General features: G+C 46.6%; 1 protein-coding gene across 1 annotated transcript; it reads right to left on the bottom strand.

The window, feature by feature from the left end:
• Positions 1 to 882: 882 nt before the first annotated feature.
• Positions 883 to 8802, bottom strand: piwil1 (piwi-like RNA-mediated gene silencing 1). The gene is made up of 21 exons (XM_062454695.1): positions 8609 to 8802; positions 7872 to 7969; positions 7673 to 7763; positions 7367 to 7495; positions 7008 to 7222; positions 6461 to 6582; positions 5923 to 6003; positions 5595 to 5792; positions 5245 to 5353; positions 5036 to 5162; positions 4735 to 4852; positions 4361 to 4475; positions 3953 to 4140; positions 3709 to 3781; positions 3305 to 3505; positions 2863 to 2966; positions 2547 to 2617; positions 2246 to 2399; positions 1990 to 2115; positions 1719 to 1866; positions 883 to 1344 (listed from the first exon to the last, which is right to left on the bottom strand). Exons 2-21 carry the CDS (start codon positions 7938 to 7940, stop codon positions 1228 to 1230), a joined length of 2556 nt encoding a protein of 851 aa, XP_062310679.1. The 5' UTR covers positions 7941 to 7969; positions 8609 to 8802; the 3' UTR covers positions 883 to 1227.
• Positions 8803 to 11831: the final 3029 nt, after the last annotated feature.

The following is an 11831-nucleotide window of genomic DNA, read 5'->3' as shown; positions in this document are numbered from 1 at the left end:
CCTAAGGGTTGTGCAGATGTCTAACTACTGTACCTCTGGTCCAGACTTGTGAAATCAAACCTTTTCTTCCTGTTATCTCACAATCTTCCGTTAACCATTCCATCCTTGAATCCACCTCAAAAATCTGATTAACTTGTTAACTGACATGAGATTTGAACTGAGACTGCCAAAAAAGAATGTATGAAAAGCATTCTGTATAATGTTCTGTACATTTCTCAGCCAAACAGGCGTTTAAACTACGATTAATATATGTACATTTCATAAACCATGATGAGTTGTCATTGCTTCTATACATATTGTTTGAGCGACTGTTGCTCTTTTTGTACTTTGTCCATTTGTAAATTGTTTTTAAATGTTTATACTTGATTTTCAGACTGCCTTTTTTGTACATTAAAACTTTATAATCAAACAGTGCAAGCTTTCCCCATGGTGTCTTCTAAACCATAATGTTTTAAAAATCTGCAATTGTGTGCTAGCTTTATGGAGATAACAGCCTATATTGGTGGTTACAAAATATTGTATGGGTGTGCATGTGCAATTTTTTTATGAAAATAAATTTGATATTTTGTACAGTTGTGTTGCCCTGCTGTCATATTGCTTTCAGTTTCCATGCCTCACCTGTGACATACAGCAGCCTTCGACCCTGGTCCTTAGAGCCCACTGTCCTGCATGTTTAACATGTTTCCCTGCTCCAGCACAGCTGATACTAAATGGGTCGTTATCAAGCTTACAGATGAAGTTACATGGGTATCAAGATGAGTGAGACATGCAGCTAAACATCCTCCCCATGCCAACTGGAATATCCCCGCTCTACTGTAACCACACTGCCAGTTCCTGTAAGCATCCATCCATGACCCAGCACGCGCACACCTCTCTAAACTATGGCCAGAATGCTTTATTTTGTAGGGAAACAAAGGTGCCAATTCAGCTACTAGGATACTGAGGTCTTTCAGAATGCTAGAACAGTTAGAACTATAATCTAAAATTATTTATTATTAAACAAACATTTAAATGGAATTTGATGCACATTTTTTCTTTGATTACTAAAACAACTGAATTTTAGACGTAATGACTAGAACGTTAAATTATAAAAATGAAACAATCAAGTAGCCATTCAAAATGGCTGAAATGTAAACAAGCAATATTAAAACAACACTTTTGTGGAAACTAAATGTTCTCTCAAAAACAGAAGTGATCTAGCCTCCCAGCAGGGTAGCTGGGCTCGTCTCACAGGTAGTAGAGGAAGTCATCCAGGTTCTGGTCAGGCTGTCTGTGGATGCTCTGCCCCACCAGGAAGGCCAGCTTGTGGGCATACTGGCAAGGGGCAGGGACACGAATGATGCCCTGGAAGAACACACACACAATACTCCAATAAGGCTTACCAGTCACAACCAAGCAATGCAGGACCACATAAGGGCTATCAAACAGTAAGTGTAGTACATCCACCCAGGGCTGAGAGGCTGGTATAGAGCAGTGGTTCTCCACCCTGGTCCTCAGGTACCCCCTCCCTGTCCTGCATAGATGTGTCCCTGCTCCCAACACACCTGATTCTAATGAAGGGTCGTTGTCAGGCTTCTCCATAACTAGATAACGACCCATTCATTAGAATCAGGTGTGTTGGGAGCAGGGACACATCTATGCAGGACAGGGAAGGGGGTACCTGAGGACCAGGGTGGAGAACCACTGTTTTAGAGCCCCATCCAGCTCAGCGGTCCTACCTGCCAGTTGTAGTACATGTGGCAGAGCTTGTAGGTGAGCCTCTGCATGTGATCAGGCTTGAGGCCGCTGCTGTCGTACACCACATTGTAGTGGGTGGGAGACACGCTGCCCATACGCACGGCCTGGCTCACGATGAAGAAGTCATACCTGGAATGGACCAATCACAGCACACGCATGCCAACACCTCAAACAGGAGCATTTACATCCGTCAGACTGTTTATTGTGTATTATATATTAGTAATGCCGGAGGGGTTTGAATCCAGGGCGTACCATTCGGGACGGGTGACCTCTGTGTCGATGACGGTTCCAGGGGGAGGGTTGGCCAGCTTGCCGTCGATGCGGGCGAAGAATCTGGAGCTGATGCGCTTCTTCACCACCACCACGGTCAGCTTGGGGCTGGAGAGAGGGAGGGGCATGAGACCAACCACAATCTGTTCATGTTACCTTAGGTGGTGTGCAGGAAGGACAGACACGAGGGAAGGTCTGGCTGAGCCGGTCAGTGAGCCGGTCGGTGAGCCGGTCTTACGCGTAGTCTTGGCCCATGGTCTTGATGGACTCCATGATCTGGGGCACCTCATAGTTAACCACGCTCTGCAGCATGCCGTCCCCCACGCCGTCTCGGTACACGATGATGCGGGATGGCAGGCAGTTGTTGTATTTCAGCCAAGATTTTAGAGCACCTGCAACAACACGCCACTTCAACAACACGCATGGCGACCTTCCTATTCAGAGGCTGAAACTAAGAACGACATTGCAACACTTTCACAAGGTAGGAGTTATCCCACATTGTAGCTCATGTGTTAGGCTTTTCCATCGACTGGACTTGCCTTGCAGGGCCACCTTCAGCCCGTCCATGATCTCCTGGCCCCGGTTCTGCAGCACACACTTGGAGAACCACCTGGGAAAACAGGTTTGAGTTGCCGTTCAAAATGGCCGCTCGTACTGTCAGAGTCGTCATTGCACTGATCGTCAGTCTAGCTGCCTCACATCTCTGAAGTTCTCTCATCAGATGTGAACACCTGACCACCCTCTCCAACACGGCTCCCCTCAGCTAAGCCACCCCAGGACCTGGTGTCTAAGGAGGAGGGCGGGCACTGCTGCCGTTACTGCCCCGAGGAGCCGAGGATGAAGGATGCGTCGTACCTGGACATGCCCTGGTTCAGACTGGCCACCAGAGCACCGATGGACCTCTTCCCTGCCGACGTGTCGTGGTAGCAGTCGATCCCCACGATCATCAACTGCTTCAGCTGTGGGGCACGAGAGGTGACGTAAACCCCAACACTACAACCATGCTTTACCACAGACCCATGTGGGTCATAACCCACAATGCATTCTCAGCCTCGAGATACGATTGGTCGGGAGTCGCCTGGTTTACATTTACATTTCGTCATTTAGCAGACGCTCTTATCCTGAGCGACTTACAGTAAGTACAGGGACATTCCCCCGAGGCAAGTAGGGTGAAGTGCCTTGCCCAAGGACACAACGTCAGTTGGCATGACCGGGAATCGAACTGGCAACCTTCGGATTACTAGCCCGATTCCCTCACCGCTCAGCCACCTGACTCCTGGTTGCGCGCCGCACTCACTGGGATCTCCACGCTCCACAGCTCTCCTCCCATCTTGCAGTTCATCTGCATGGCGATCTTGGTGGCCACCGTCATGAGGGCCTGGGGCTTGCTGAGGGTGCGGGACACCACACACTGGCTGGGCGTGGGGCAGTCCACACACAGGTACTTCTTCACACTGTCGTACTTGTCCTTCCTGTTGCTGGGCAACACCACCACCGCCTGGAGGAGGGGGGGAGGGGAGGAGAAAGGTGGCTGAGGTCTGGCTGTAGACGGCTGTGTGTGTTCTGCGATACGTCTGTACGCGTACATGTATGTTTTGAATGGAGAGCATGCATAAAATGCATCATCTTGGAACATCATCTTGTTTAAAGAAGTTAAAAATAAAGAAGGAGAATGAATGGAAGCGTGCCATGCAGACTGACCATCTGGGTGTCTGGGTGGACCTGCTGCTGCAGAGCTCTGAGGAGAGACTCCTGGCGGTCCTCATACTCCACCCTGACCACAGGACACACAGCGCATCAGTAACACGTCAAAACCCCCCCATCTGACTCCTGTTCTAACAGGAGCGTGTCAACATGTCACAGCGAAATCCACATCACAAGTGCTGCACTTGCAACAACACCCCACTCCACTAGATGGCGCTGCGGTGGTCGTAGGTCTACTCACATCTCAGGCCTCTGCATGCGGATGCCCAGAGGCTGGGACACCTTGGTGAGCGTCTGCAGGAGAGCCTGGGCCTCGCCAGAGTTGCGGCGGGTGTAGAAGATGCACCATTTGTCAAGGGGCCGGGAGCTGATCAGGGGCAGCCCCCTCATCTCCTTGGTCCAGTCGGCCGCCCAGGGGTTATAATCAAACTGGGAGAGGAACCACAATCCGTTAAAGCCTGTGTTTTACGAGGCTGCTAACTTAAGTGTCATATTATGATAGTCATATTATGATAGGAGGCTTGAAAAAGGAGTTATGAAGACAGGTTTGTTTGGCATTGTGAGAGCTGGGGTACAAATAGTTTAGACAACACAAAAGCGCCCTGTGTTAGTGATAGTGATAATATATTCTTCAGTCATGATGACACACCGATCTGGAGCCCTGGATGATCCTCTCCGCTGGGAGGACTCTGCCGGTGAGGTTCAGCAGCTTGTTGTCAAAGTTCAGCCCCCATGTACTCATCTCCTTCTCTGCTTCTGTGTTCCTGGACAAACAAGGAAGTGGTCACTGTGTGACCCCGTTGACCACAATGCATTTCTCTTTTGGGGCTTTTTATGGCTTTATTCAACAGAGATGAACAGGAAATGTGTGGGAGAGAGAGGGGGGAATACGCTCAGAAACGGCCCAGGGTGGAATCGAACCCGGAGCGGTACACGCTCTACCTGATGGCCCCCCGGGGCGCACCAGTCATCTGGCTTTAGGACTTAACAGTAAATCTACAGGTCCAGCCATGGACGTCCTACTTGTGGATGTTGTTGACGAAGCGGGTGAGCCGGCTCTCCCTCTGCTCTGGGGTCAGTCTGGTGTGGGAGGACAGGTCCTTCATGATGTTGAAGTCGCTGCGCATCCTGTCAGTCAGGCCTGTTGGGGAGTTGAGGAAATAGAGGCAAAAGAATAATGAAATACATAAATACATACCACAGCACCAGCAGTGGTTTGCTCTGATTGGACACCGTCTAACTGGGGAAGAAGCGGATGTGGCTATGACCTCATGAGCACTGACTCCTAATAACTGCTTCACTGTCCATACAGGTGTGGAGGTACCTGTTAGGTAGCAGAGCTCAGGCACCAGCAAGGCCGGCCCGGGGGGCGGAGCTCCAGCAGGCCCCAGCTTCTTCACGTGGCTGATCAGAAGCACCTGGTTGCTGTCCACGATGTCCAGACCGTATTGCTGCGGAAACAAGGATCAGGTGGTCTCAGAACAGCAGACCCGGGGACCATCCCCGTCCCCTCGTCTCCTGAGGAGGACCTACGGTCTTGTAGTAGTTCTTAAAGGAGATGTCCGCGTCTCCTCTCTTAAAGGTGTTGTTGGGCGTGTGGTCCCAGGCGATGTCATCGATCCGGTAGGTCTTGTTGTTGTACCTGGAGATGGTGATTGGATCAGAGCATCATGGTGATTGGATCAGAGCAAGGCCGTAGCCATGGAGTCAACATTGGGGGGGACGAAATCTGCTGGGGAGTGTAAGGGTCCTCCCCCCCTGAAAACTTTTTACGTTTAGTTATGAATATGATTTCATTTTTCAGTTGTTTACAGAGTGAACATCAGCGTGGTCAGGATGACCAGAACAGTGAGGAGGGTCCGGGGGTGTGTGAGGGGGTTTACTTGGTCAGGACGATGAGGCCCACCAGCTCCTTGGTGCAGGCCTCGGGGAAGCGCTGCTCGCCACACTGATGCCGCAGGCCGGCCATGACGGACAGCACCGTCTCACTGCGCAGCACCTTGTGACTCACGTCCGTGCACAGCATGATGCTCGACTCGTACTGCAGGATGGTGGTGGTGAAGCCAGGCCAGATGGTCAGCCTGTGTCACACACACATTGTACACACTGCTTAGTATCTACACAAACGCACAAGACTGAGAAAACTACGACTCCCAGCAGCACTCAGCCTCTGAGCCGACCGTGAGAGACGAGTCCAGGTGAGTTACCGACCTGTGCTGGGGGATGTTGAGCGGGTCGTCAGGGTTGTAGTAGTGGCGGCCTATCTGCTGCATGTTCAGCATCCTCAGAACCCTACGTCAGACAGACCACATCAGAGATAACAGGCAGTGGAAGCTCATACCGGGGAGGAGGGGAGGTACTTTTACACGCTACTAGAAAATGTCATAAAGTTAAATTTCGATTTACTATTTGATTGATTTGGACTGGATTAGCACAGGGTTTTACATCTAATATGAAATATGGCTCATTTACATGAAGGACCCCAGTGCTGATGTTAATTCACGCACCGAGGGAAGAGAGTTGGTTCACCACCAGATACTGGCACATTACTGACTGGCACATTCCTATTTATTAAGAGATTCACTTTACAAAAGAGATGGAGGAGCACACAGGGGTCATTATCTCTGCTTTACATCTCCCTCTCTCTCTCACTCACTCACTCACTCACACTCTCCCCTCTCCTCTCTCTCTCTACATTTAGCCGACGCATGCTATTTTACAACCCCAGTGGGCTGGAAGTGTGACTGACCGTCTGAAGATGATGTTGTAAAACTGCAGGCACACAGGGGAGGTGGGGGGCAGCTCGTTGGTCAGGGTGACCGTGATCTGGACCTTCTCTCCGTGTCTGGTCTCGCTGTGCAGAACTGTCTCCTACAGCACAAAGTGTTCACTGTCTGTGCTTCTCAGCTCATTTACAGCCTCGCTACTAACATCTATTCATCCTTTTACAGGATTTAAGCCTGGGTGATAATCCATCCCATTTATGGAGATTATGTACATTTATATATCTACATAACCATTTATGACTGAGCTCAAGAACCTTATACCCTTATATACTTGATTATTAATATCATCACACCCTTTATTTAACCTTCAAGCCTGCTCCAAAGACTTACTTATTCTCTTTGGATTTTAAAAGCACTGTATCGTTTTATCTTTGATATCTCTACTTTTACCTTTAATATACATGCTTTATTTTTCTGGAATCATAATGTTTCCTCCTGTACAGCAGTTCGTGAATTGATTGATCTGTAGTGTGCGCTGATCACAGCCAGTGCCAGCTGGAGGGTTCCTACCGGGTTGGGCAGCCGCTGAGGCAGGAAGAGGAGGGCTCCGTCGAAGGTGCGAGCCATGCCCAGGGTCTCGGAGTGCTGGAACAGGAGGGCCGAGCGCAGGCGGCGGGACTCCATGGGGGGCTTGAAGTCAACGTGGTACTGGTACAGCACCCACTGAGGCCGGGACAGGATGCGGAAGAAGTTGGCCTTCAGTTCGATGGGGGAGCCAGAAGTACCTGAGGAAAAAGTTGTTTTGGTTACAAACTAATGTAAAGAATAAAGAGTTGCTCATTTTGAGGTTTTACTCAATTGATGCAAAACACAACAGCAATGAAAACATGTTAAATGGCGCTTTGTTACGACTGAAAAAGCACACAAACCAGTCTTGGATTCCTTGACATGGTCCATGGCCTGCCTGGTGAAGATTCCTGCATCGTGAAAATCCCTGCGACGTCCTCCTCGCTCTCCAATCTTCACCTGCTGGAAGCCTGCAGATATCTGGAGGACAGCTGTGGGGCGGGCGAGAGCAGAACCAATACAAATGGATCAGTATCAAGTTTCCCCTCTAACATCTTAAAAAACAAACTGTGCAATGACACACACCATTACCAAGGTAAACACATCTTTATAATCACGACAATGACAAATGTGAACTTGGTGAGGCTGGTGATCAGGTTGAGTTGTACCTTCAGTGGCCGCTGCTCCCGGAGCCGTTTTCTGTCTTCCGCGGCCCACGAGGTCGCCCTCAGACGGAGGGAGGGCTGGTTCCTGGGAAGTCTTTGTGAAAGTGAGTATAGTCGTGTTTAGTATAATTATTGCTAGATACACAATGGTTTTAGCATGGGACACGACAGGCGTCTCTTCCATCATGCAGATTTTACTCACCACTCCGGGAGCCCCGGTCTCTTGACCGCGTGCTCTGCCTCTAGATCTTGCTCGTGCGCGACCCGTCATTTTCGGTTTCTGGTAAATTGCAGATTCACCTGTAGAAGGCTGTGAGATTATATGGCTATCTAGCTACCACGTGTTGCTGCAGTATGTTGAGTCATGTAACTAATATGCACCCAAATACTGCACCAAATGCACCCAAATCAGAGATCACAATTAGGTCGCTGAATGGTAATAAACTAGAAAGACATCATGAACATGTGGTAGCCATCTACTTACTTTTAAATAAGTCTTACATCGGCAAACATTTGTAACATTCCTCTAACAAATATACTTTCACTGGAATTGGAACAAGTCGTCACTAATGTGGACCGCGTTAAATCAAACTCACTAAGCACGTGCAAGGCTCCTGAAAATACAGCACCTAATAAAGCTAGTTCTAATTTGTAATTCGAGATTTGTCGACTTTTTGTATTTCTAGTAACAAATACAAAACTTAACATTAGTATGCATACATTTAACATGAAATAAAACGTATTACGGCCTCAAGCGACCGAGGCACAAAATGTAAACGTAGGATGGCTAATAAGCTAACTAATTGGTAGGTGTGAGCTGGTTTACAGTTTTGTAATTCTTCGATTTCGAATACTTATGTATTATAAGACTATGTAATATATGTAAGAAATCTCTAAATGTATATTCTCTAAAACATAGATATAACGTTCATTACTTACTTTCTCTAGTTAGTTCATTAATTAATCTACGACTGACAGGCAGCTGCGTACTGAAATATTGCGCTCCTTCTTCAGGTACATATAGGTCATGTCACAACCATATACCATTCCGCAAACCGTTATCAAAATAGAGTTGTACCACCTTTATGTAGTTTATTTTAGTGATCTTATAAAGTATACCAAAGCATTTAGACAATAATTGTTACATGTTAGAAACATACAAGACGTTATCATCCCCGGCGAATAAAGGAACTATTTTGGATATGCGCAAGGACATTAATGTTGCCTGGCCTCGTGCTGCAGGCCAGGCGAGGATTGACTGCGATTAGACATTTTCTGATGCGATCTATGGAAAGATCCACTAGGTGGCGTTAAAGGACAGATCTGTGTCCAATCTAATAGACCAGTGACACCGAGAATGGGAGTATCTCCCAAAAAGGGCCTAGAAGGATAAAAAAAAAGACAAGGCCATATTATCAAAGCCATCATCTCATAATATCATGTAACCCTGATAATATTTGTCTCTTAATTGATGTTGTCTGTGTCATACAGTCTAATGGTCTTATTTTCGATGGCAGAATTCTGCACAATTACTGTGTAGTGTTGGTTTGTGTTCGTGTTCATTACACTACGGAAGTCTCTCCATGGGGCCACTTTGTTCTGTCTCATCACCATCGTTTGTTTTGACGTGGTAAAGATCAATGGGAAATGCCTGTTTTGGTGGATGTCTGTAAACAGATCTAAGCAAAGACAACTCTGGTTGTTAAAAGGGGAAAGTAAACTAAAAGTTACAGTATTTAAAAAAATATAAATACTATTTTCAAACCTTTGCACATTAAACGTTAATCGTATTTTTGCAACGCGAAATTCACAATGTCGATTTTTTGGGGGGTTGTTTCCCCAACATCACTGGAGCCCAGAGAGTCCTGATGCATGTTGTTGTGTCTCTAGCACCTATAAAGGTAAACATATAGGCCTAAGACTGAACCCAAACCACATCTTCTATCGTTAAAGAAACCATAAGTCTTCTAAAAGACTGGAATGGGCCATTTACTTTCATGTGTCACTGTACCCCCTGACTTCGATGAAAGATTCTGATGTTTAAGGATTAGGGATTTTGAAGTCCACTTTTTCTCTTACTATACTGCGTTAAGAGAGTCAGATAGCAAGTTGCCTTTTCTATCTCTGTCCACTTCCTCCCAAACCCTGACCCCCTTCAACCTTCATCCTTTATAAAAAAGAAGTTGGCACCTTTAGAGGGCATTTTGAAGAAGACGTACGCAGGTCTTTCATGTCTGAGATCTAAGACTGATTAGAGATTCAGACCTGAGGGACCAGTCTGAGAGGAATTGCTCCAGTCACTGTTTACCTGCTCGAGAGAGAGAGACAGAGAGAGAGACAGAGAGAGAGACAGAGAGAGAGACAGAGAGAGAGACAGAGACAGAGAGAGAGAGAGAGAGAGAGAGAGGGGGGTTGGGTATAGGGGAATATGTTTCATAAACATTAATGTTCCATGTTAAAAATTGAATAATGCTTTGGTAAGCATCTTTAATGGGAGCGTCACATATTCTTGTTTTTCCAAAACTGAACACAAAGAGAAAGTTACAAGAGAAAAGACAACAAGGTTTGTCTGTTGAATTCCAAACACGGTCAGTAAATGTTTATGACGGGTAGTTAAATGCAAATAGAAGTAAATAGACCATAATGTGATCATTTAACACTCAGACTCAAACCTCCTTTTGAACTAAGCGAAAAGGATAAATTCCCTGTAGGCAACACCAAATTAGATTCTTTCTGAAAACTGGACTAGGGGGTGTAAGTAACTGAACAAAGGGGTATACTCTAAAAGCTAAGGACCTGAAATGGTTCCATTTATTTTTGGTTAGTGGTGGCTGAGAAGTAGCTGGGCTGCATATCCATAATTTAAGTGGATTTGTTCCTATATGTTTGCAGACCCTTGACTACATCACTGATCTAGTTGTTGCTTGCTGCAACTGTAACTCCTGGACAATGAGTTTAACTATCAAACTCAATCAGGTGCAGCTCTGTCATTGTAGATCATTACAAATAGATTGTGGAATAAATACTCTTATTCTATAAAAATAAAAAATCAGGGATATGCAAACATGTATTTTACCTACTTATACTGCAGTTAACATAAGTTTAAAAACTCTCAGTAGGGTGGCCTTATTGGAAATGCACAGAAAAAAGCGACATGTCATTGTAAGTGTTGAAACCAAGGCCTACATCACATTTGAAAAAGTGAAGGCCAGCCATCATGGTGCTTTCGTGGAGGAGATACGGTAGCAAGCTGATAAAACAGTGGTGTCCTTCCTGAAAATAGCATTATCTATCACACCACCTTTCAGTTCAACGATAAGGCATCGGACACATACTATAAAGGCCTTCTTTGCGCGAAAGAAAGAAAGAAAAAAAGTTTCCGTCAAACACCACCCCGTCCCCACATCAAACAACAAAGGCCGTGGCTCCCCAAAAAAAGAGAGGGAAAATGAAAGGAAAAGAAGAAAAGGCGAGGCACAGAGTGAGCAGCGAGCTGAGCCGTGCTGGGCTGAGAAAGGTGCCCCCTGCCAGGGATGCTGATGAGTACGCTTCAGGCTTCAAGCTGGCCCGGCTCCCCCCAACAGTGTGGATCCCACACTTACTCTAATCAACTACTGCGAGACATCTAGGCCCAATGGAAATGAGTGGGCGCTGTACTTTGACAGAAGCCTGTTCTATGGCCTTGGACTGCAAACCAAACTAGAAATGGGGATGAAACTCATTATTATCGTCGCCATTAACCCTCGTGCTGCCTTCGGGTCACATGACCCAAAGGTTCATAACGAACCATCGTTGTGTTTACCCAATTTTACCCAATACAAAAACAAATACAAATAATTTTCTTTTAACCATTCCAATGTGGGGGGTCTGAGACAGCCCGACAGTTAAAAGAAAATGCTTCACTTTGTTTTTGTATGAGGTAAATTTGTCGCAATACGACGGTGGGTCACAATGACTGATGGGTCAGAATGACCCGAAGATAACACAAGGGTTAAAACAGACATTTCCTTCTCAGAACGTCATTTTAGTGTATGGTAGTGCTTTACGCTGGTCAACACTGTGTCCCCTAAACCTCCGCAACCTGATTGGACTAAACCAGAAGAACAAAGCAAGATGAAAGCCTTCCAAAGGAATAGCAATAGTGCCATAAGCTCCCACTCCT

This window comes from Osmerus eperlanus, chromosome 28, assembly GCF_963692335.1.
Source record: "Osmerus eperlanus chromosome 28, fOsmEpe2.1, whole genome shotgun sequence".
In the NCBI taxonomy this organism is placed as follows: domain Eukaryota; kingdom Metazoa; phylum Chordata; class Actinopteri; order Osmeriformes; family Osmeridae; genus Osmerus; species Osmerus eperlanus.
Note: the sequence above shows the minus strand (reverse complement) of the source record. Positions and strands in the feature narration are given on the sequence as shown.